Source organism: Anabrus simplex, chromosome 1 (assembly GCF_040414725.1).
Source record: "Anabrus simplex isolate iqAnaSimp1 chromosome 1, ASM4041472v1, whole genome shotgun sequence".
Classification (NCBI taxonomy): domain Eukaryota; kingdom Metazoa; phylum Arthropoda; class Insecta; order Orthoptera; family Tettigoniidae; genus Anabrus; species Anabrus simplex.
The window spans coordinates 155062586-155085372 of record NC_090265.1 but is presented as its reverse complement, the minus strand read 5'-3'; the positions used below and the strand labels follow the sequence as shown (position 1 = coordinate 155085372).

The 22787-nt window shown below is 37.3% G+C and overlaps 1 protein-coding gene across 9 annotated transcripts in view; it reads right to left on the bottom strand.

The window, feature by feature from the left end:
* The window catches only part of DIP2 (disco-interacting protein 2), a 440396-nt gene that overhangs the window by 29927 nt on the left and 387682 nt on the right, over window positions 1-22787 (bottom strand). For all 9 annotated transcript variants that reach the window (XM_067157712.2, XM_067157695.2, XM_067157732.2 and 6 more), the window contains 3 exons: window positions 13114-13278; window positions 11493-11608; window positions 10831-11054 (listed from right to left, as the gene is read on the bottom strand). In XM_067157712.2, coding sequence (XP_067013813.1) covers window positions 10831-11054; window positions 11493-11608; window positions 13114-13278 — 505 coding nt within the window. The remainder of the gene's footprint in view (window positions 1-10830; window positions 11055-11492; window positions 11609-13113; window positions 13279-22787) is intronic.

Sequence of the window (22787 nt, the reverse complement as noted above, 5' to 3'; positions counted from 1 at the left end):
TATAGCTATCGATAGAGAATTGCGTACCTGATTGGTCCAAGAGGCCATTATCTTTTGATAGAAAAGGGCAGTCACGGTATCAAAGAAAATATGATAGGTTAGGACCAAGTACAGACACGTCCATTCACTATCATTATGTATAGTCTCATCACATCAAAATTGACGGAAGCATGTTTTTCACAGTATTTTATAATCTACTAGCTGATGTACCCATGCTTCGCTATGGGATTTTCAGAAAGACTGTCTTTGTGGTTTTCTAACTGAAGTCAACATAGGTCATTACAAAAACGTCAGTAGGAATGTAGCAATTAAAAGCAATGTTGTCATATAATATACTCGATCAAATGAAAAACCGCACATTTTCTCACTTTTAATGAACAGTACTACAGTGACGATCTAACAGTTCAAAGTCCCAGTGTCAGAATAACCAAGCCGCAGATAGCCATGAACACTCCTCTCCCATTATTTATGTGTGCACACTGCTCATTCCAATCAGTGCCACAGAGTAGGGATTGAATAGCTCGAATGCTATGATAAACCAGAGTGTTACATACCAGTAGTATAAGAAAATTTATGAGCCAGAGGAAAGGCATGCTAAATAAGAAAGTTATCTAACTCCCCAGCTACTTCCCGCCAATATTCAGGCAGGCTGTTATACACGGTACGACTAGGCGAGTTGGCCGTGCAGTTTGCGGCGTGCAGCTGTGAGCTTGTATACGGGAGATAGTGGGTTCGAACCCTCTGTCGGCAGTACTAAACATAGATTTCCGTGGTTTCCCATTTTCACGCCAGGAAAATGCAGGGGCTGTACCTTAAATAAGGCCACGGCCGCTTCCTTCCCACTCCTAGCCTTTTCCTATCCCATCATCGCCATAAGATGTGAGACATAAAGCAAATTTTAAAATAAATACTCGGTACGCAACAGTAATCCCATCTATTGGAGAGGAGTGGCAACAGAAGACACAAACCACATCACAACAAACGATGGTCAATGTAATGTAATTGTTGATCAATTTTATGAGCTTTCTATATTGTAGGCCTTCACATTTAGTTTTCTTTGGACTCTGTGATATTAAGGCGTCTTATAAAATTATTTATAGCGTAGACTGTAGTTTCTTATTCTCCGACTTCGATTACCGATTTTCATTAAATTCTGTTCACCCATTTTCTCGTGACTTGGCGCTGATGTGGACTTACGCAACAAAAATCCAAATTTAGGAATATCTCTATTATCATAGCCGGTATGATAAAAATGTATAAGACATAAATGATCGAAAATTTAATACTATATGACTTTAGTTACGTAGTATTTATCGACAGTATCACTAATAACATAAATATTTAAGAATTACATTTTAGGCTTTCCCCTAAACTACCATTTTACTCTTAGTGAATAAAATTATTTATAGCCTAGATTGTAGAGACTTATTCCTTGACTTCGCATACTGATTTTCATTAACATAGGACCATTAATAACATAAATATTGGAAAATTAAATTTTAGGCCTTCCACTAAACTACCATTTCTCTCAGAGTGAATAAAATTATTCATAGCCTAGATTGTAGCAACTTATTCCCTGACTTTGCATACCGATTTTCCTTCTCTTTAGCCGTTTTCTAGTGATGTGTGTGTACATCATTACATACATACATACATACATTACATACATACACAAATTACGGAAAATTTAAAAGTGCATATCCTTCTTATTGTGGACACGACCAATACAGAAATATCATCCTTTTTAAATTCTGAGCAATGTACAGACAAAACTCTTATTTTATACATATAGATTGCACTCAAATGTTGTACAGCAGGTGTGATAGCTAATGCCATGTGATTACTACCGAGAGCATTCAATAAAGGGATAAAACCGGGCCATCAGACTGTAACACATCAGTAACTTTTCAAAGTTAAAACATTCGCTTTTCTTGTGAATACAAAGTTATAAGGATTGAACTTTCATGCTGCAAGTAGCTTGCGGAATTACGCGTGGTAGATGTGCCTGGATAGGCTACCAATACTTTTAAAGTTAGACTATAATCTGCAGGTTGCATAAAACTCAATGAATAGGGGCTGCTGTACAATGCGGTAGAATGGGTTTCTCAGTATTGTGAAATCCAATGAAGGCGTACTTAGCATCATTGTACATGGTATAAATTAAGGTATTCTTAATATTTTCCAAATAGGTACACTGATTTTTATTTAAAGAAGAAGAAATGTTTACTACAGCATAAGGAATGATTTCCCTGATGTTGCTGCTCTTGCTTAGTATTCCAGCAACAGCTCAATGCAGAATTGTTTATAAGCCAGTGGAACACTGACAGTCGCATTTCTACAGTTCTCACTCAGGATCAAGACGCCACCAAGATCACAGTTTTTGGAAGAGAGAGCTGTGATTGTCAATGAAATTTACTTTTTTTTAAATCATAGGAAGCATTTGAACTCTGGCTATACAGAAGAATTTTGAGAATATCATGGACTCAGAAAATTACCAATGTTGAGGTTCTATGCTGAGCTAACAAGAGACCAGAGCTGATCAACACCATCAAGTGTCATAAACTACAATATTTTGGACACATCATGAGGAATCAGAAAAGATATGAGCTGCTTCAACTTATCCTGCAAAGAAAAATAGAAGGGAAAAGATCTCCTGGGCGAAGAAGAATTTTCTGGCTCGACAATCTTAAAACCTGGTTCAACAAAACATCTGCAGAATTGTTTCGAATTGCAATGGATAAAGCCAGAATAGCCATGTTGATCACCAACGTCCAAGGTGGACAGGCACGCTAAGAAGAAGAAGAGAAATCATAGGAGAAAATGCAAAAGGTAAGAGGTATCCAGTTTATCAGAAAGTATAATAGTGTTTTCTTGTTTTGTTCTCTTTTTATTACAAATTGCTTTACTCAAGAAGATTGGAGCATCAAGAAAAGAAAATGGAGGAAACACCCTTTAGCAACAAGGAAGAGAAAAGATGTTACACAAGTTCATCCAAAAATCAACTTAGACGAGTTTACTCTTGGAGTGAACAGAACAACAAACAGTACGACTTTCATATGAGTAAGATTTTTTCCCTACTGCTGAAAATCTTTATCTTCTTCTTCTCCATCCATTCCCTTTTCCAGATTCTCTTTGGGTTGGGTAGCGTACCAAAGCCCTCCAACTCGATCTTTCCACCACTCCTCTTCTAGCACTTTACTGCTATTGGCTCCTCTATTTGCAATACAGTCCGCAACAGAGCTCCTCCATCTCATTCTAGGCCGTCTCCTAGGCCTCTTTGCAGTCTCTGTATTCATGAATGTTCTCTTCGGTATTCTCTCTCCTGGCATTCTCATCGTGTGTCCAAACCAATTCAGCTTTGCTATATAAATCTCTTCTTGAAGTTTACACACTCCCACGCTTCTCCTTATTTCCTCATTTTGTATTCTATCTCATCTTGTTTTTCCCTGTATGCTCCTCAAGAACCTCATTTCAGCTGTTTATATCTTACTTTGGTTCCGCTTAATCAATGTCCAGGCTGCTGAAGCATAGGTTAATATAGGTTTATAATTGGACGAGTATAAAACCTTCTTGCACTTCAGTGGCACATCTTTGTTCCATATAATGTCTCTCACACACTGGTAGAAACTTGCAGACTGCTGTATTCTTAAATCAATTTCTCCATCCAAATTTCCATCTTGTGACATCATGCTGCCCAAATATTTAAAAATGTTCACTGCTTCAAGAGGTTCATTTCCTATTTTTATCACTCCCATGGATTTTCTGTTACCTCTCGTCATGACCAAAGTCTTGCTTTTTGCAGTACTAATCTTCATTCCTAAATATCTTATCTCCTCATTCCATAAATCGACTTGTGTCTGTACTTCCTCTTCATTATCTCCCCAAAGTACAATGTCATCAGCAAAGAGCATAGACTTTGCTTGCTCGCCCATCATCTTCTCCTTGATATTATGTAGAATTCTATCCATGATGTTAATGAAGAGTAAGGGAGACAATACACTTCCCTGTCTTAAGCCTGTCTGAACTCTGAACCATTCAGTTTGACACGCTTTGGTTCTAACACAGCTTTTGCAATTTTGATACAATGCTATTACCATCTGCATTATTTCATTCCCAATCTATGCCTTTGTCAATGTTTTCCATACCAAATTCCTTGGGACTCTGTCATATGCCTTTTCAATTTCTAGAAATTTTACTACCATGTCCTTTCCATACTCCCAATACCTTTCCATCATTGGATGCAATGTAAATATTGGGTCAAATGTGGACCTGCCTCTTCTGAATCCATACTGGTGTTCTGCCAATTTTCCCTCTACTCTGTCTCTTATTCATTTCTCCAAGATTCTTTCAAGGATCTTAGCTGTATGAGGTATCAGTGTCACTCCTCTGTAATTTTCACATTGCTTCCTGTCTCCTTTCTTGAAAATTGGTATAATGACCCCTTTTGTCCACTCTTTTGGAACAGTCTTTTCTCTCAATATCACTCTGAAGAGTCTATGCAACTAGTGTAGACCAATTGCTCCTGCTGCTAGTATCATTTCTATGGTGACCTCGTCAAATCCAACTGCCTTGCCTCGTTTCATTCTTTTAGTGGCCCACTCAATCTCTGCCATGGACACCTTGTTTTCTTTATCTTCCATCTGCACTAAATCTGGTTCTTCGATTTCTCCTTGTACTGAGGTGCTTTGCATGTTGTAAAGCTGTTCAGAGTATTTTCCCCAGCTCTGCAATGTATCCTGCTTCTGTGTCATCACTTCCTCCTGTTCATTTTTAATGAAGTTAGCACCTTCACCTGGGTTTTTCTTCCTTTTTACCCACTAGAATAAGATCTTTTTGCTTCCAGTTGTATCTTCTTGCAAAGATTCAGTGAATTTTTGCCAGTACTTCTTTTTCTCTTCTTGAACCACCTTGGAGCACTCCTTCTTGCAGTGCCTGTATTCTGTTTTGCATTTTGTTGCTCTGTTTCTCAGCCATCTTTTCCAAGCTTGTTTCTTCCACTTAACTATATCTTTTATCCTGTCATTCCACCAGGGCATTTCGTGATCTTTCTTCCTTCCTGATACTCTTCCACAGGTCTTTTCTGCAGACTCCACCATTACTGTTTTAAAGTACGCCCATTCTTCTTCAACTCTTGCGATGTCTTGTCTTAATGTGTGTCTGGAACTATTGATTTATTTCCTTCTCCAGCAATTTCCACACCCTTAGCTTTCTCTGCCTAATCTCAGTCATCTTTTGTATCTTTCCCATCTTTAACTAAGCTATCACAACTCTGATCTCCTTCAAAAGATTCACTTGGGAGGGCTGTTACATCTACGAACATTTTCCTGTTACCTTTCTCGACCAAAATGTAATCTATCAGAGTTTTGATTTTGTTATCCCAACTATATCTTGTTATCTTCTAACTGTTTTTCTTTCTAAACCATGTGTTACCAATGATCAGCTCATTTCTCCTGCAAGTCTTCCAAAATATCTCCACAGGCTTGTTTCTCTTACCATATCCAAATAGTCCTATAATCTCTTATCTCCTTTTCTTTCCTGACCTACTTGGCATTCATGTCTTGTATGATCACAACTTGTTTGTCCTGTATATGGCCTTCCAGATATTCAAGGCATTCCTCTAGATCCGTATCTGTATTTCCTGTTTGTGGAGCAAACACTTGAATTTTATCTGTAACACTAGTTTCAAGTCTCAATGTGACCTTAATCAACCTGTCATTCATGTTTTCCACCAATTCTAGGTATTCATTTAGGTCTTTTCTAGTTATGAGACCTACACCATTATAGAAAACTGTGTATCCTTATCTTTATATGAAGCTCTATTTCTTTTATATGTTTGCATCTACTCTCAGCCACATAGTTTAGATTTTAGATGTTTCATAAGAAGCTTGTTCTCATGGAAACTGTCAAAAGTTGTTACCTCTTAATGTACTTTCCTACAGAAATCGAGAACCTTTCATTCTGGAAGATAAACAATCTTCTACATTGGTTAGACTTGGGGTGGTCAAAATTATTCTTTAATTTATGGAAGGTAGGAAAGTACTGTACATGGCTTTAGCAGCAACTTCAACAAGTATATGGATGGTGCGAAGGTTTTAAAGCACAATCTGGGGGCAGTAAATGTGCCATTACTCCACACATTGGAACTGAAGATTGCTTTTTACCAGGCAAATGCTGGCTACGGCCGCTTCCTTCCCACTCCTAGGACTTTCCTGTCCCATCGTCGCCATAAGACCTATCTTCTGTGTTGGTGCGACATAAAGAGAAAAAAAAAAAAAAAAAAAAAAGGTACAGCCCCAGCATTTGCCTGGCCTGGTGTGAAAATGGGAAACCATGGACAACCATCTTCAGGGCTGCCGCCAGTGGGGTTCGAACCCACTATCCCCTGGATGCAAGCTCACAACTGCGCGACCCAAACTGCATGGCCAACAATCTAGTCTTTAGAGCACGAACTATTACAAGTCAGTTACTCTCTGTTCTTACAGCACTCATGCCGTTATCTCAAGGAGCAGGGGCCTCTCTCATTGTCCAATGTCCCCACGTACTTTAAACGATTTTCGGAGATGCCAAACAAAACATACTAGGGTATGCGTGAATAAAAAGAGAGAGAACAAACGTACAAAATTAAACATTATGATAATAAAACGCATTACCGCCACACCTGTAGATATCCATAAATGCGGTATATTTTCCTGTTATTTATTTTTATTTTTCCCGTCGAACTTTTGGCACTATCAGGGCGATACTATACCTAACCTAAACAATATGGTCTGTCTTATCTCATGGACAGCTGTTTATGCAAATCCTAATGTGATATATGTAGAGAACAAGCATGAAATGTACTTAAAAATAAGGGTCTGTGTTTCAACAGCCACAGTTATCAAAAGAATGTTTCCAGTTACTATGTATTACATTCGGAAGTCAACTCGTAACATACGCTAGTTATCAGCTGATGGTTTGGCATGCCTTCTACAGCACTTCTTTATTCGGAAGGAGTGGCTTCTGCTACATGTATACCAACTGGGAATATCAGAGACCATCTGGCAATAGATTTACACTGTTTAGACTCTATAGTCGAGAACGAAATTATTTTTAAAAGGTTCAAAAAGACAGAACCTGGTATGCTCTTAATTGCAGTGCATGGCTCAAAGAGAATGAAGCATGGCTGACGCGACTGGCGAGAGATAGCAGTGAAGATGACGTTGCTTAGAATGCTGACACGCCAATAGCAAGGCAGGGAAGTTGGTGGCGCAAGGCGATAATTCAAATGAAAGCAATGATCAGGTTTACTGTGTGCTAGGCCTACTGCTGAACTGACAGAGACAAATGACTGGCCATTAAGTTCTTTTGTATCAATATATAATTATATAACACGATACCCTTATCCCTTTCTTCTATGGGATCGAGTATGAAGTGAAACGAATCTTTGTAGTGAGTTTTTACGGCTGTATGCCCTTCCTGACGTCAGTAATTAATAAGATGTATCTAAAACGGACTTTTATATGTACCATAGGCCTAAAAGTCATGTTCACCATTTATCGTCTTTTTACATTTAGAAATACTGCCTTCCAATGAAAATAGCCAGCATAACTTAAATACATTCTAAGTTTGTTAAATAATAGTACGTATAGAATGTTTACACGTACAATTTTAGCTCTTTATAACCTAGAAGTCGTGTGTTCGCTGCTGAGGTTATCGCATATTGGACTCTCCTTTACTATTTTTGGCTGTAGAAGCGGGGAAAAAAGGGGTCTAATACGCAAGTAAATACGGTATTTCTTATTTTCGATATACAATGTTTACCCCGTTGTATGAATGGACTGTGTTATGTGATCTTGGCACTTGATTGATGTGCTTTTTGGTTACGAGATGGGTCCTGCATATACTGTATTATTGTGCCAGCTTTGTCGCTTGCCATGAACCATCAGATTGTGATTGCCTTTCATGTCATCGCAAAAACACTTTTGCCTTCTATGAATCGCAGTCATGATGGGAATACTTTGGTGGTTTGGATTACACAGTCTTGGTGCCGTATACCTCATGCATGCTCCTTTATGCACGTCCCTGTGCTCATCTGAGTGACCCTTGGACATCCTTGGCGTTGTGATATTTGTGATGTTATATTGCTGTTGGATCTATGTGCCCTGTCTTATGTTGGCATATTGGTGCCGAAATGTATGGCGGTGTGGGTGTGTTGGGGTACATGTGTCATATCGATAACCCATTTAGATTATCGACTTCCATTTTATCTTTTTATGCCGATTGTAGGCTTGTTGTTTTGTGCCCGTGTTGGCTTCTCAGTGTATTATTTCTTTTAATTACCAACACGTTAAATTTATTTGTCCCCATTGTTTATTCGCAAATGTTCTGACCTCAGTCATTTATTTTGTTTTGGTCTTTGATTTACGAGCTCGTTTACTCTCTTGTTTATTTAACTTCCTGGAGCTCTCGGAACATGTATTAGCTTGGCTTATTCCTTGATGCAGGGGCGATGAAGGAAGGTAATAGATTGTTATATATAAAAGAAGAGAGAGATGTGATGTACGCAGGTGGATGGAATTACACGTTTTCGAGGAATAACATATACCCAGGAAAGTGTGACCTTCGTGGCTCTGTTTTTACAATTAATAGAAATTGCCCTTGAATATGAAAGGTTTTACGATGTGGGAACATTTTTGAATGTCAGTTTGTGAATGGCCAGGATACTACCAAAATGCCGGCGACTGTACTACGTATGTATGCGTTTGAATTATTTCTTGTTTTAATTTAATTCACCTTTATTGAATAAACCTTGTTGTTTGCTCATTCGGATTTCATTCTAGTAGCATTTGGACTCTTAATAGCACTAAGATAAGAGCCCGATTTCCAGCTTGGGGCTTTAGTTCGTCGGCCTTTCCCAGTCACGGTCCATGGTTTTGTATCCGCATATTATATTTTGCGATATTATTGTTTTATTGTTTATCAGGGAGTTTCTTGATGGGTGAGGTCCGATTCAGTGACGAGCTCGCAGACTAGCTGGACGTCAGGCTGGAGATGTTTTAACAGTATGTCAAGCTTCCTTTGTGGTGTCCTGAAGTGTGGTCTAGTACAATCAATTAGCTTTGACTTCATAAACTGGTCATATCTATCGGCTTGGAGCAGTGGTGAAATATTATCGTCATAAGTCATGATGTAATCTCTTTCTTTCTCCACCACACACTAAGATTCCTTGTAGATGGCTGTATCATTGTGTGATGTGCTGCCTGATCTATAACAATAGCTGACTTATGAGGCAAAAAGCTTGAAATTTTCTTAAACCACTCTCCAAAAGTGAAAGAGTTGATTTGATTGTGGTAATTGCTACTTCCTTTTATCTTTCCAACAAAACATATACCACGGAAAACCACCTTTAGGGTTGCCGACAGTGGGGTTAGAACTCCAAATGCAAGCTCACAGCTGCGCGACCCTAACCGCACGGCCATTTGCTCGGTAGTCACACTTCAAACTAAGTAGTTTATATTTTCCGCAAGTAGTTCTGCAGGAAAACATTTTTTCTTTTAACACAGTTGTAGACATCTTGTTTGAATGAGAGCTCCCACTTATGAATGGAAGAAATCTTACACTTTTAGAGGAGATTGAGATATGGACCTCGACAGTGACGGTAGTGATATTGAAGATATTAGTGAAGTGGTAGTGAGCGTTGATAGTGTTGACAGAGGTGATGATTTGCTGCCAGAGAAGAAGAAATGACACTGACCTAGGCCTGGCCACATGGTCGGAGGACAAGTTTACGCCAATTACTACCATCAGCACTGTTAACAAGATTGCTTCATTTTATGATTATAAACCTAGTTATTTCAAATAATATTTGACCCCTGAATGCCCTGAAATGGATTGTTTCAAGATATTTTTGAATGAAGAGATGCCGGCAAGGGTAGCGGAGGAAGCAAACAGATTTTATAAACAGACAGCTGATGCTAAGTTCATGGCAAGTTCCACTCAATTTTGATCAATACTGTGTGTTTAATTTAATCTTTCTGATGTTAATCGTGTGCATGGTTTGGTATTGTGCATCAATATAGTAGGCACAGTCCATTATACAAATGAAAATTTCTATGCATCTTCCTAATGGACAAAATTTTTGCTACCTTGTGTGGAATCAAACCCTGCATCCCAAACATGAAGTGTCTCCAACACCGTAGGAACAAACTGATGAGTTAAAATATCATCTCAAAATATTATTCTGTAGTTAGTGCTTGTAATGTTCAAATTGGCAATAACATTTGACGAGGTTGTTGGCTGAAATAATCCAGCACTGTCTGAGAATTCAGCAGCAAAAAGAGTAAGTACAATAAAACTGTTAAAAAGTTTTAATCTGTTTTGATGTCATAAACAGCGAACCATGCAAGCAACTGTTAGGCTGTACCTTCTGTCGGAGTGCAAACACTGCCCTTTTACCTTCCTGAGCTGGAACGCTTCTCACTGTGCCTGCTTTTGATCTAGAGTCTCATAAACAACAACAAACAATCCTAGTCCTAATTCAAGCAAATGGAGAATCCATCTAAAGCTACCAGCAAAATCTGTTTAAAAAGATGTAAAAAATGCATAAGGGACAATGGTCAGTATCTTTCATGAGGTAAGCTAATGAACTGCACAGTACGTAAATTATTCACATGTTCTTTCACACTTACAAGTATTAATATTGTGGCTGATAGCTGCCGCACATAACAGGTGGGATTACCTGGTGAATGTCTTGTATTTTGCCTTTCCAAAGTTTGCATTCTGTCTTGTAAATTTACATATACAATAATTTGGTAACTTCCAGTTACAAATCTCATTCTAGGGAGATCCTACCTGAAGACATATGGCTACATTGACACGACAGCCGAAACTTGTTGACACAGCCCGTGGACTCAGACCTAAAGCTGAGAATAATTTGGAGAAGCTAGTAGTGAGCGTGATTCGTGGCCTTTCTTCAGCAACTACCACACACGTTCGCACACAGCCCAAGTTTACACCTCGCTGCTTCAGCTGGTTCACTGAAGAGCCAAGACCCTTTGTGCACAGTTCCATCACCCCTTTAACACAAATAAACAAGATGTTTATTATAATAGCTCCTTACAAGCACTCTGATACTAAAAAATTGCAACTGTAATAAGAAAAATATGAAGATAATATAATAAATTAATAATCACAACTTTGCATACTTATGGGAAGTACTTTTTAACATTTACATTAAGTGATAAGATTATGAGAAGAATCAAATTGATATTTAATTTTCCCTATATCTCTAAATATAATCCTGGAGGCTTGTTTTCCTCACAAAATACTTCATTAAAGCAGAACTCTGGCACAAAACCACAGTGGATTAAATTTTTCTAATAACTACATACTCTGTACATCTCATGAATTCTGATATTGAAACCATACTCTTAAGTTTTTGGTCCCTATTCAAGCATCACTATACGTGTAAATATATACAGAAGTAATATATCTGATAATTATAGACTACTTACCATATGAACAGAAGGTGTCCCGTACTCTGTACTGACTCACAGCTGTCAGCCATAGTGCAGGATTCACCTCCACTTCCGAGGGAGGAATTAGAATGGAATGATGGCCGGAATAAATACTGAAATTGAGAAATATATAAATTTAGTTTGATGTATTTGATGTATTTGAGGTAGTAATAACAAAAACTATACAATTAGAAATTTGCAACAATCCACAAGTTTTAGTTCAACTGCTTCACCAATTATTCACTTTCCAGGAAACCGGCAAATGTAGCTGAAAAAAGTTGTATAAGAGGTAGGAAAGTCTTTTACACTCCTGGTCAATTATTGGAAAAACTTAAAAGAAATTAATGTATGAAGACACTGATAACTAATTTAAAAAATGAAGTAAAGAACCTTCATCAACTCAGATGTTCATTGAACATATTTACTCAAATAATTATTATAAATGATTGATTAGCAAGTAATAGCAAATGTATCTGTCAAGTGCCACTTTCTAGAAATTGCAGAAAACAATAACATAGACTCAAGTAACAGAACATATAACGGAACAGAATTAAGGATCTTTCAGTCATATAAAAGTCACAAAAATGGAAATTATGGTCAAATTAGAACAAGAAAAGAAAATTAGAAGGAAGATATACTTGCTGAGGCTAAATGTCTCATATTTTATCTTTTTGTCCCTTAAACAGCAATCACAACCCTAGTTACTCAATGAGAGAAATTACACCACAGTTGTATTTCCTAAAACCCTGTATACTTCCAAATGTTTAGCCCTCAATCATCACTGTGAGATAGAGAGAACCCAAATGAAAGAGAGGAAATTCCTAAGAAAGATCCTTGGCAAATATTGCCCAAAGTCAACTGCAGAGCTGTACTCTAAATGTGGAAAGGTCTCTCTTGTTATGAGGAAGCATCGTCTCATGTTTTATGACCATCTCTCAAATGAATAATACCAGAATATCATGTAGAATGTTTTATCTTCTCATAACTTAGAAATATACCACTTTATGGGCAAGTGCAGGAGGATCTTGCCAGTGCCTCTGAGACACTGGTTCAAGAAAGAAGTAATTTTGGGACAAGAGATAAAGGTGATGACAATGATGCTTGTATTTAAAGGGGCCTAACATCTAGGTCATCAGCCTCAAGAAATAAAGGATCTTCCAGAAAGAGTGAGAAGAAGAGCCAGTGCAAAGTGGTTCAAAGAGTGAAGAACTGTATTCTCCATCAAAATAAAGGAGTCTGGAAGTCTAGAAAGGCTGAAAACTGTGAACCATAGTTGTACGTGGCTGAAACAATATCTAAAAAAAAAAAAAAATTATCATATAAAGTAATTTTTACATCAAGTTATAAATTATTCATCAATCAAACAGAAATTCTACATGAAATAAACATAATATCAGAGCAGTAAGTAAATAGAAGGAAACTAAGGTTATCAAACAATCTGAGTTAACTTCTTTGATGTGTTATGTCCTTTAACTGCATTCACTTAACAAGGTACTGGCATCTATCAGTCTTCCATTCACTTCAAAAATTTTCCTTCAATTCAGTACCCTGATAAACCATTGTTAATGAATGGGATGTGATCGAATATAAATATTTGTTTTTGTAAATATAAACTCACCTGCTGAGGCACCAGAGTGCAAATCCCAATCCACAATATGGGTCCAAGCAGAGGGCAATGTGGCGAGAGGGATAGAGTTCACAGGCAAGCTTCATAGACCTACAGAGCGAGGTCACGGCAGCATGGGACATCTTAATGCCAGCTAGCATACCAGTGGTGGAAACGCTAAATACAAACAACACAGGGTAAGGGAAAAAGCTCTAGCAAGGTTACCATAATTAATATGAGCTAGGTATTTAAAAGAGAGCTTGTACATTAAGGATTTGACTTACAGAAAAGGAAAATTCTAAAACTACTTATTTAAGCCATGAACCAGACATAATTAACTCAAGCTATACATTAATTAAGAAAACATTTGTTTACTAAAATGAAGATCATCATCATCATCATCATTATCATCATCATCATCATCATCATGATCATCATCATCTGAAGTACTCACACAAATTATATAACAAAGTACAAGCTTCAGAGTTTTTGCATGTAAGTGAAGACATGTTCAGAAGTAGTTCATAATTTAAAACAATAATCTTCATAATTACAAAACTGATTTGCTTTAGTAAACATTAAAGATAAGGCACTACAAACCGTGGCATTGTCACTGGTTTCTCATCAAACTAGCCACAGTTTGCATCCCTGCCAACACACATGGAATTTTACAATGAAAAACCACGGCTCAGTTGTTTAGATTCCACGTAATATTGGAGGTCCCATGGTATGACAATGATATGAACAGTTACTTTCTTTTTAATAAGACCTGTAGAATACTGTGAAAAACTGTTATATCAACAATTCCATTTTATATAAAGCTCAGAAGGAGAAAGAGGATCATTAAAATACAAAATACATATTTTTAGTGTATGCTCCTTAAAACACTTGCTTTGTTTGACTAGTAACTATCAAAATTGAATACAACAACACTTGAGTGGAAGCAACAAAATATATCATACAGCAACAAATATAAGACTGCCTTGAAACATGCTTCATTTTAAATGTGTAACAAATACAAAAAAATTGACTTAATATTACATTACATAATTTTAAATTGCTTATATAATTTAGAGCACTTTTACTTAAAGGTATTGTATTTACCACATACTCAAAAAAAAAAATAGTGGACTCATCCTATATTTCAGAAACAGTTTTGCTTTCTGGACTTTATACATACTGTAAATAGCATTACACAATACCACAGCTTGAGTTGAAAGAAGTTTTCTTCTACAGAGTCGTACAAGGATAGAAGTATTCATTTTAAAAATGTGCTTTACAACACCAAAGTAATATGCCTTCAAAATTCAACTGGTTATGACAATATAATAGGACACGCCATAAACATACTTGTTATTGAAACAAAAACGTACTAACACTCAACTCGGGTTTTAATTTTAAGTTACCTAGAAGGTTGAAGCAAGGGAACGATACAAGTTTTCACAAGGCTAAATATTCCAGGCCCTCCTCTCAAAGGCCAGTATGCCTTACCATAGTTCTATGACAGCAGAGAGTGTATTTTAAAAAAATGAAGTAGAGGATATAAATGTTAACAGCTGATTCAAATCTATCTCCAATCTGTGCTCATCAAATCAATGGGCATGACGAAAATAATATAATACCACAATTTATTTGCGGAATCTGCACACTTATTCAGATTTTAAAATTTAGGTACAAAAGGTATTGCAACCCACAACCCACTAATATTTTATGCAGTATAAATGAAATTACTGAAGTATGTTCAAGTAAGTTTTAGTTGTTTTATCTGCCAAGAATAGCATTCCTTTCTTACTGTCAATTGCACATAGTGAAATGTGGCTAAGATCTGCTAGGAAGATGGTGGTTGTGTTAACAAGTCGCATTATGGGCCTTGTGCATCTTTGATCATCAGCCTTGTGTGCTTCAAAGGGTAGGAACTATCTGAAAACCTTTGTTCTGTGGAATCTGCAACAGTGGGAGAAACTGAAGATATTCAGAACTAGACTTAGGATAGGTACACTCAAATAAGGCACTTGTGTGCGAAAACAGAGTAACTTCGGATGGCCACTGTCAGAAGAAGGATTAGAACCTCAAATCTATAAACAAAGTAGCTTTTTAATCTTGCAGACTTTACCATTACACCTATAGAAATCGGCCTGAAAAGATATTCTTCTTGCTAATATTTGATATTGTGCAGCTAAAGGTAATGTCTAAGGAGGAAAAAACAACTAAAAAAAATAAACACATTGGAGTACCCTAGGATATCAAAAATATACATATACTGCTAATAATTATTACTATCACTTGAATCATTACTGGTGCTATCAGCACATCTTTTCATAAAATATCTCCCTCATTCCCTACTAACATACCATTACTTTCCCCAGTAATTCATGCACCCCCATTTTTTCAAGTTGAATCTGGTTAAAAGAAATACATGCCTGTTTTCTTGAACATTTATAGCATAGTTTACGGCAAGTTTTGGAACATAGATGTCTTATCTGCAATCTCCACATTTTGAAACTCAGAATTTCTGGACTGAGGAATGTGACATTTGTGTGTTACAAGACGGTCATGACCACTGGCAGTCTATGCTGGTATGACACAGTGACACCTGGCCTCTGCAGTTTGTTTACCTTTTGTGATATGTTGTTGTTTGGGTCATCTGCTAGTTGTTTTACATCGTACCGACACAGATAGGTCTTACGGCGACGATGGGATAGGAAAGGCCTAGGAGTAGGCAGGAAGTGGCCGTGGCCATAATTAAGGTACAGCCCCAGCATTTGCCTGGTGTGAAAATGGGAAACCACGAAAAACCATCTTCAGGGCTGCCGACAGTGGGATTTGAACCCACTATCTCCCGGATGCAAGCTCACAGCCGCGTACCCTTGACCGCACAACCAACTCGCCCGGTGTTTGGGTCATCAATCCACAGACTGGTTCGATGTAGTTCTCCATGCCACTCTAGCCTGTGCTACGTAACACCCACATCCTACCTCTAACTCTAATCTGTTTGTCTTATTCATACCTTGGTCTATCCCTACCGTTCTCAAAAACCAACTGAAAAAGTCCTGGGTGTCTTTGTCCTATCATTCTACCTCTTCTTATGATCAGATTTAGCCAAATCGTTCTCCACACCAATTTGATTCAGTATCTCTTCATTCATGATTCGATCTACCCACTTCACCTTCAGCATTCTTCTGTACCACAAAATTTCTCTTTCTGAGTTAGTTTTCGTCCATGTTTCACTTCCAATATAATTCCATGCTCCAAATGAAAGTCTTCAAAAACATTTCTAATTCCTATATCAATGTTCGAACTATCCGCCTCTGTAGTGTAGCGGTTCGTGTTATTAGCTGCCGTCCTCAGGGGCCTGAGTTCGATTCCTGGTACTGCCAGAAATTTAAGAATGGCAGGAGGGCTGGTATGTGGTTGAAATGGTACATGCAGCTCACCTCCATTGGGGGTGTGCCTGAAAAGAGCTGTATCACCTCAGGATGAGGACACACATTTACTTTAATGTTCAAACTGAGCAAATTTCTTTTCTTAAGAAAGGACTTCCTTGCTTGTGTTAGCCTGCATTTTATGCCCTCTTTACTTCTGCCATCATTAGTTATTTTACTACCCAAGCAACAATATTCATCTACTTTCCTCAAGATGTCATTTCCTGCATCACCCGACTTAGTTTGACTGCACTCCATTACCGTTGTTTTGGACTTACTTATTTTCATCTTATATTCCTTCTCCAAGACTGACCACACCATTCAGCCAGTTTCTCCAGATCTTCTGCAGACTAGGATAAAATAACAATATCATCGGCATATCTTGCAGTTTTGATTTCCTTTTCTTGGATTGTGATTCCCTTCCAAATCCCTCTGACTTGCTTTACTGCCTGTTCTATATAAATACATAAATGCCTCACTCTCTGGATTGCTGCTTCTTTTTCAAATCAGCTGATTTTTTTCTATTTACAGATTGTAGATAATTCTTTGTATCCAATCCTGATCACCAACAGAATTTCAAACTGGTCCAATCAACATTATCGAATGCTTTTTCTAGATCCATAAGCCATGTAAATGGGCATGTCCTTCTTAATTCAATCCTTTAAGATCAGATGTAAAGTTGGGATTGCTACAGGGCTTCCTACATTTATGTTGAAGCCAAACTGATCTTCTCCCAGTTCAGCTTGAACTTATCTTTCCATCCTTCTGTAAATAATACGTGTTCAAATTTTTCAGGCATGAGATATTAAACTAATGGTGTGGTAGTTTTTACACTTGTCAGCACCTGCTTTCTTGGGAACACAGGTATGACAACATTCTGTCTTAAAATCAGACAGCACTTCTCCTGGTATCATACATCTTACAAACTAAATGGAATAACCTTGCCATGCTGGTTTCTCCTAATGAAAATCCACAGCCTGTTTCCAGTCATTCGACTGTATCAGGAATGGAATGAACGAAGCCCCCATCTAGCGGCGAAGATAGGAATTGGGGCGGCTGCCAAAGCCTGTCGCACTCCTCTGGGGCAGTGATTAATGAATGACAGATGAAACTAAATGATATTGGAGAGTGATGCTGGAATGAAGTATGACAGGGAAAACCGGAGTACCCAGAGAAAAACCTGTCCCACCTCCCCTTTGTCCAGCACAAATCTCACAGTGAGTGATCAAGATTTGAACCACGGAACCCAGCGGTGAGAGGCCGGTGTGCTGCCGCCTGAGCCACAGAGGCTCCCCTGGTTTCTCTGAATGCAGTCAGTAATTCTGAGGGTATGTCATTAATTCCATTCCAGGTGCATTGTTCCTATTTTGGTTTCTCAAAGCTCTGTCAAAATTGGGTCTGCCATTTCATCAGCATCAACAGCCTCTTCTTGTTCCAGAACATTATCATCTACTTCTTTCCCGTGATACAACTGTTGGATATGTTCCTGCCATCTTTCTGCTTGTCTTCTTTCCCTGGAAGCGTTTTTCCATCAGAGCTCGTCATTTTCATAGACCTAGTTATCTTTTCTCCAAAGGTTTCCTTGATTTTCCTGTATACAGCATCTACCTTTCCTACAACCATATAACCTTCAACTCCATGCACTTTTCTTTCAGCCATTCTTCCTCAGCTGTCCTGCACTTTCTACTTCATTCCTTAATCACCTATATTCTTTCCTGGCATCTTCATTTTTTGCCTTCTTGTACTTTCATCATTCATCAATCACGTCTAGCATCTCCTCAGTTATCCATGATTCATACCTGATCTCTCCTTTCCTCCTAACCTTTCTTCAGTGTCCTTACTGATCTCATTCTTCATGACTGCCCATTGTTCATCTGTAGTGTTTCCTTCAGCCTTTTCACTTAATCCTTGTGCAACATGTTCCTTTAAACAATCCCCACACTCTTTTCTTTCAACTTTTCTAGATCCCATCTCCTTGCATTCCTTCCTTTTTTCAATATAAGATATGGTAATTATCATTACAGCACCATAAACAAGTATTCAAATAATACTATGCCATTTAAACTCACCATGATAAACTACGCCAAAGTATGGAAAGTTTCCACAAGCTGAACAAGACTTCATGGAATACCTAATATCATTACGCAACAATGTATTTGCCGTTTCAAAATGGTACAGTTTTGAAGGACACGAAATAGCAACATATGGCATCAGCATGACAGAATTTAAGGTAAGTCAAGGCAGTGCAGTAAATTTAATCAGGAGAAATGGCCTTTCTCTTTGACAGAGAACATCATTATGCTAACTAAAACGAAGCGATTATAACGGAAAAGTGTTTGATTTTCAGTGGTTTGTCATAAGAAGAATAGGAAAGCAATTTGCTTTCCCAAACTGGCAATGCCAATCAGTTTCAATACGCCCTAGAGTTGAACAATCAATGCAAAAGGGAAATTGAGCATTACTGTGCACATGTTTAGAAGCAAGAAACAGATGTGCAGTCAAGCTTGCTGCAACAGCTGTTAGCAGAAAATTGTTGCCATATATCATTTTCATAAGAAGAACCATACCAAATGTCAAATTTTCCTGAGAGATTCACATTCACGTCCAAGAAAAAGGCTAGATGGATGTGCCACTTGTATGAGATTAGATACAAATGGTCTGAGGAAACCAACCAGGGTTACTCCTTCGATGTCCAGCTCTCCTCGTATAGGACAATTTTCGTGGCCACCTAACAGATGACACAAAGAAATTGCTGCAAAATAAGAAAACTGATCTGGCTGCAATTTCTGGTGGGCTGACGTATGTACTTCAACAGTTTGATGTTCCTATCAACTAACTTATCAAAGAAAATATACAGAAACTCCATCAGTACTGGATGGCAGAAAATGTGCACAACTTACTCCAACCGGCAAGATTCTGAATTGCTTTGCGAGTGGATATTATGTACTTGGGATAAGGTTTCTCCAAAAAAGGATTGAGAACAGCTTAAAGAAAGTACATAAGATGGCAGTGAAGACGACTTGCTATGGAGCAAAGCAAGCAACACCACCAGCGGTGATTCTTCCTGCAGTAGCAATAATGGAGTAGCAGCCACTGTTGGCTGAGGTAAGACTTATTTCTGCTATTTCATGTTACGATCAGTTTCTCAGTTAATTTGATCTTATTTTACTTCAGGTACTGTTCTCATCTTGTAATGGGAGCTTTCCAGTATCCTTATGTTCAAAGTGCCTAAGGGACAATCTGTTTGACTTGTAAACCAACCTGATAAAACATGTTAATATGATGTATAATGACATGTACTAAGTTTATATTTTTTTGTGTATGCCGTATTTTATGTACGTCATTTTAAAATGTTTTTGTTAATCAATCTTTCATATATTAGAATTCCATGAATAATTCATGAAACCAAAATTTTATCTATTTATTTCATCGAGAAAATATGGTATAATCAATTCCTACCTTTGTGAAATAAGTTTCTGTCATGGAAAAAGTTAACTTCCAAGTGAAGTTTGTCTGGTAGCTTCCATGTCTCATCACATTCATACTTTTGATATGATTTCCATTGCCTTGAAGCCAAGGATGTTTCTAATCAATTTTTGAAAATAAATCTGTCTGAAATAACAGATGGTCCCACAAGGATCAAGAATACTACAGCAAAATTTATACATTAAGAGCCTACAGGAGTTATGACTAAAGGTAATGAAATATTAATATCAAAGAGAAAGATCTGTGATTTGCAGCACGCTGAGAGCATTAACGTGAGACATTTGACACTAAGATATTACAGCCCAACCAATGTTTGAAGATGCAAGTAACTGCTTTGCATTTTCTATCATGAGTCAATGAAAGGTGGCCAACACAAGAAGAACACAGCACTGTTAGTGAAGACCAGAATCAAATTTCTCAGACTCTTGCAAGTAATCATGTACATCAAATATGTTCATTTGTTCTATCACCTGAACATAAAGTGTCTTGTCCATACTTTTTTGTTTAATAACATGTTACAATAGTTTTCTTGCCTTTAGAGTTAAGAGGAGCTATACGAAATGAATGGAGAGTTGTTATCGCAGTCCCAGTATACAAAAGGTAAAGGTGATAGAAACACAGTTACACAGATAATTATAGCTCAGCCAGCTTGACAAGTGCTGCATGTAAGCTCTGGGAAAGCATTATATTAGATTATATTAGACAAGTTTGTAAAATTACTAACTGGTTTGATAAAAGGCAGTTCAAGAAATAGCGGGTTGAAATCACTGTCAGGAGCCCTGAAAATGGTTTTCTGGATTTCCCATTTTCTCACCAGGCAAATATGGGAGCTATAGTTGCCATAGTTGCTTTCTTCCCAGTCCCAGCCCTCTCCTATTCCATCCTTGCCATAAGACCTGTCTGTGTTAGTGCAATGAAAAATGAAAAGAAAAAAAAAAAAAAAAAAAGGACGTTTGGTTTTATGAAAGGTTATTTCAGTCAGGCTCAACTTGCAGTAATCCTACAAAATATAGCAGATATTTTAGATTTAGGACGTCAAATTGACTGTATCACTACTGATCTGTCCAAGGCTTTCGATAGCATGGATCATGGGAGAATACCAATGAAAATGAGGGCTACTGGACTAGAGAAAAGTGTGTTTGAATGGGTGGCACATTTCTAGAAAATGTAACTCCAAGAATTAGAGTAGTTGAACCATTATCACGTCGTATTATTGGACATTTATGTTCACCTATATATATAAATTATAGGAGTAAAGAACTGGAATCGCAAAAAAAGAATTTTTGCAGACTGTATAAAGAAAAACAAACAATTTAAAGGATTGTGAACAACTGCAAAAAAAGACCTCAACAATGTTGTGAGATGGGCAGCATAGTAAATGGGGAAAAACGTCAGGCTGTAAGTTTCACTTCTATTGGCTTTAATTACCATGAAGGGGTGAAAGTACATCATGGGGATCACTGCAAGTACCTACGTGTTAATATAAGGAAAGATCTTCACTGGGGTAATCAAATTAATATGGTTGTAAATAAAGATTACAGATCTCTCTTCGTATGGTTGCAACTGTATTTATGGATTGCAATAATGATGTATAAGAGAGAGTGTATAAGTAACTGGTAAGAAGTATGGGACTTTCACCAGGGTGATATCCAAACAAAATACTAGTATTACAAAAATATTGCAAAGTTTGGGCTGGGAAGACTTGTGGGTAGGGAGATGAGACGAAGTAAGGGGTATGTTCCTCGCTGTCAGTAGAGGAATGATGAGGAATTAGTAACTGAATGAGCTTGAATGGAGATTTTAAAAGTACGAAGGATCATAATATGAAGATAAAATTGGAATTCAAGAGGACGAAATTGGGGCAAAAATTTGTTTATAGGAAGAGGCATTTGGAATTGGAATAATTTATTATAAATTATGTTCAACAAATTTCCAACTTCTTTGAAATAATTTAAGAAAACACAAGGTAAACAACTGATAGGTAATCTGCCACTTGGACAACAGCCCTAAATGAAGATCAATGGTGACTGAGTGCATTGAACCTTGCTCATCATCTATCATTCCATATTGAGAATTTCACTGGGGATCACACACATTACAATCCTTAATAAACAAGAAAATAATTTATATCTAAAGAATTTAATAAAATATGTCTTTAATAAAGATCGTTAAGTAAATCTTTCAAAAGCTGGGTCAACGAGCAACAGGTAACATAATGTGAAAATTGACTCAATTTAAAAAGCTGAATATATAAGAAGCAAAAACAGCTTATAAAAAAGAATAAAACTACACATAACTACTATCCAAGTACACCACAAATACCACAGAAAAAATTATACATTAATTTTAAAACACTGTTGTTTCCTAATCCAGAAGTTCTCATAAATAAAAACAACTTCCATTGTATTGAAGAGTAATCCTAGCATAAAACAGCATGTTCTTTCATATCACAGCTAACTTACAGGAAGGAATTATTTTTGGCAAAAGTCTAACTAAATTTGAATTCTGTAAATGGGATTACTATCAGTACTGCATCTATAAAATATACAAAACTGCCAGATGTGTACAGAGTGATTATGTCAACCTCTCAAAAATGAACAGAATATTAGTTGAAACAAAAATACAGACAAAAGTAACACAAAACTCCCCAAAATGAGTTTTAAATCCACAGAATGGGAATAAAGCCTTAAAGTGCATTTTTAATTCATATTCATATTTGATTCAGGGTGGTATGTAGCTGGACTTGAACAGCAGGAATCATAAGTGGAGTTGAAAAGC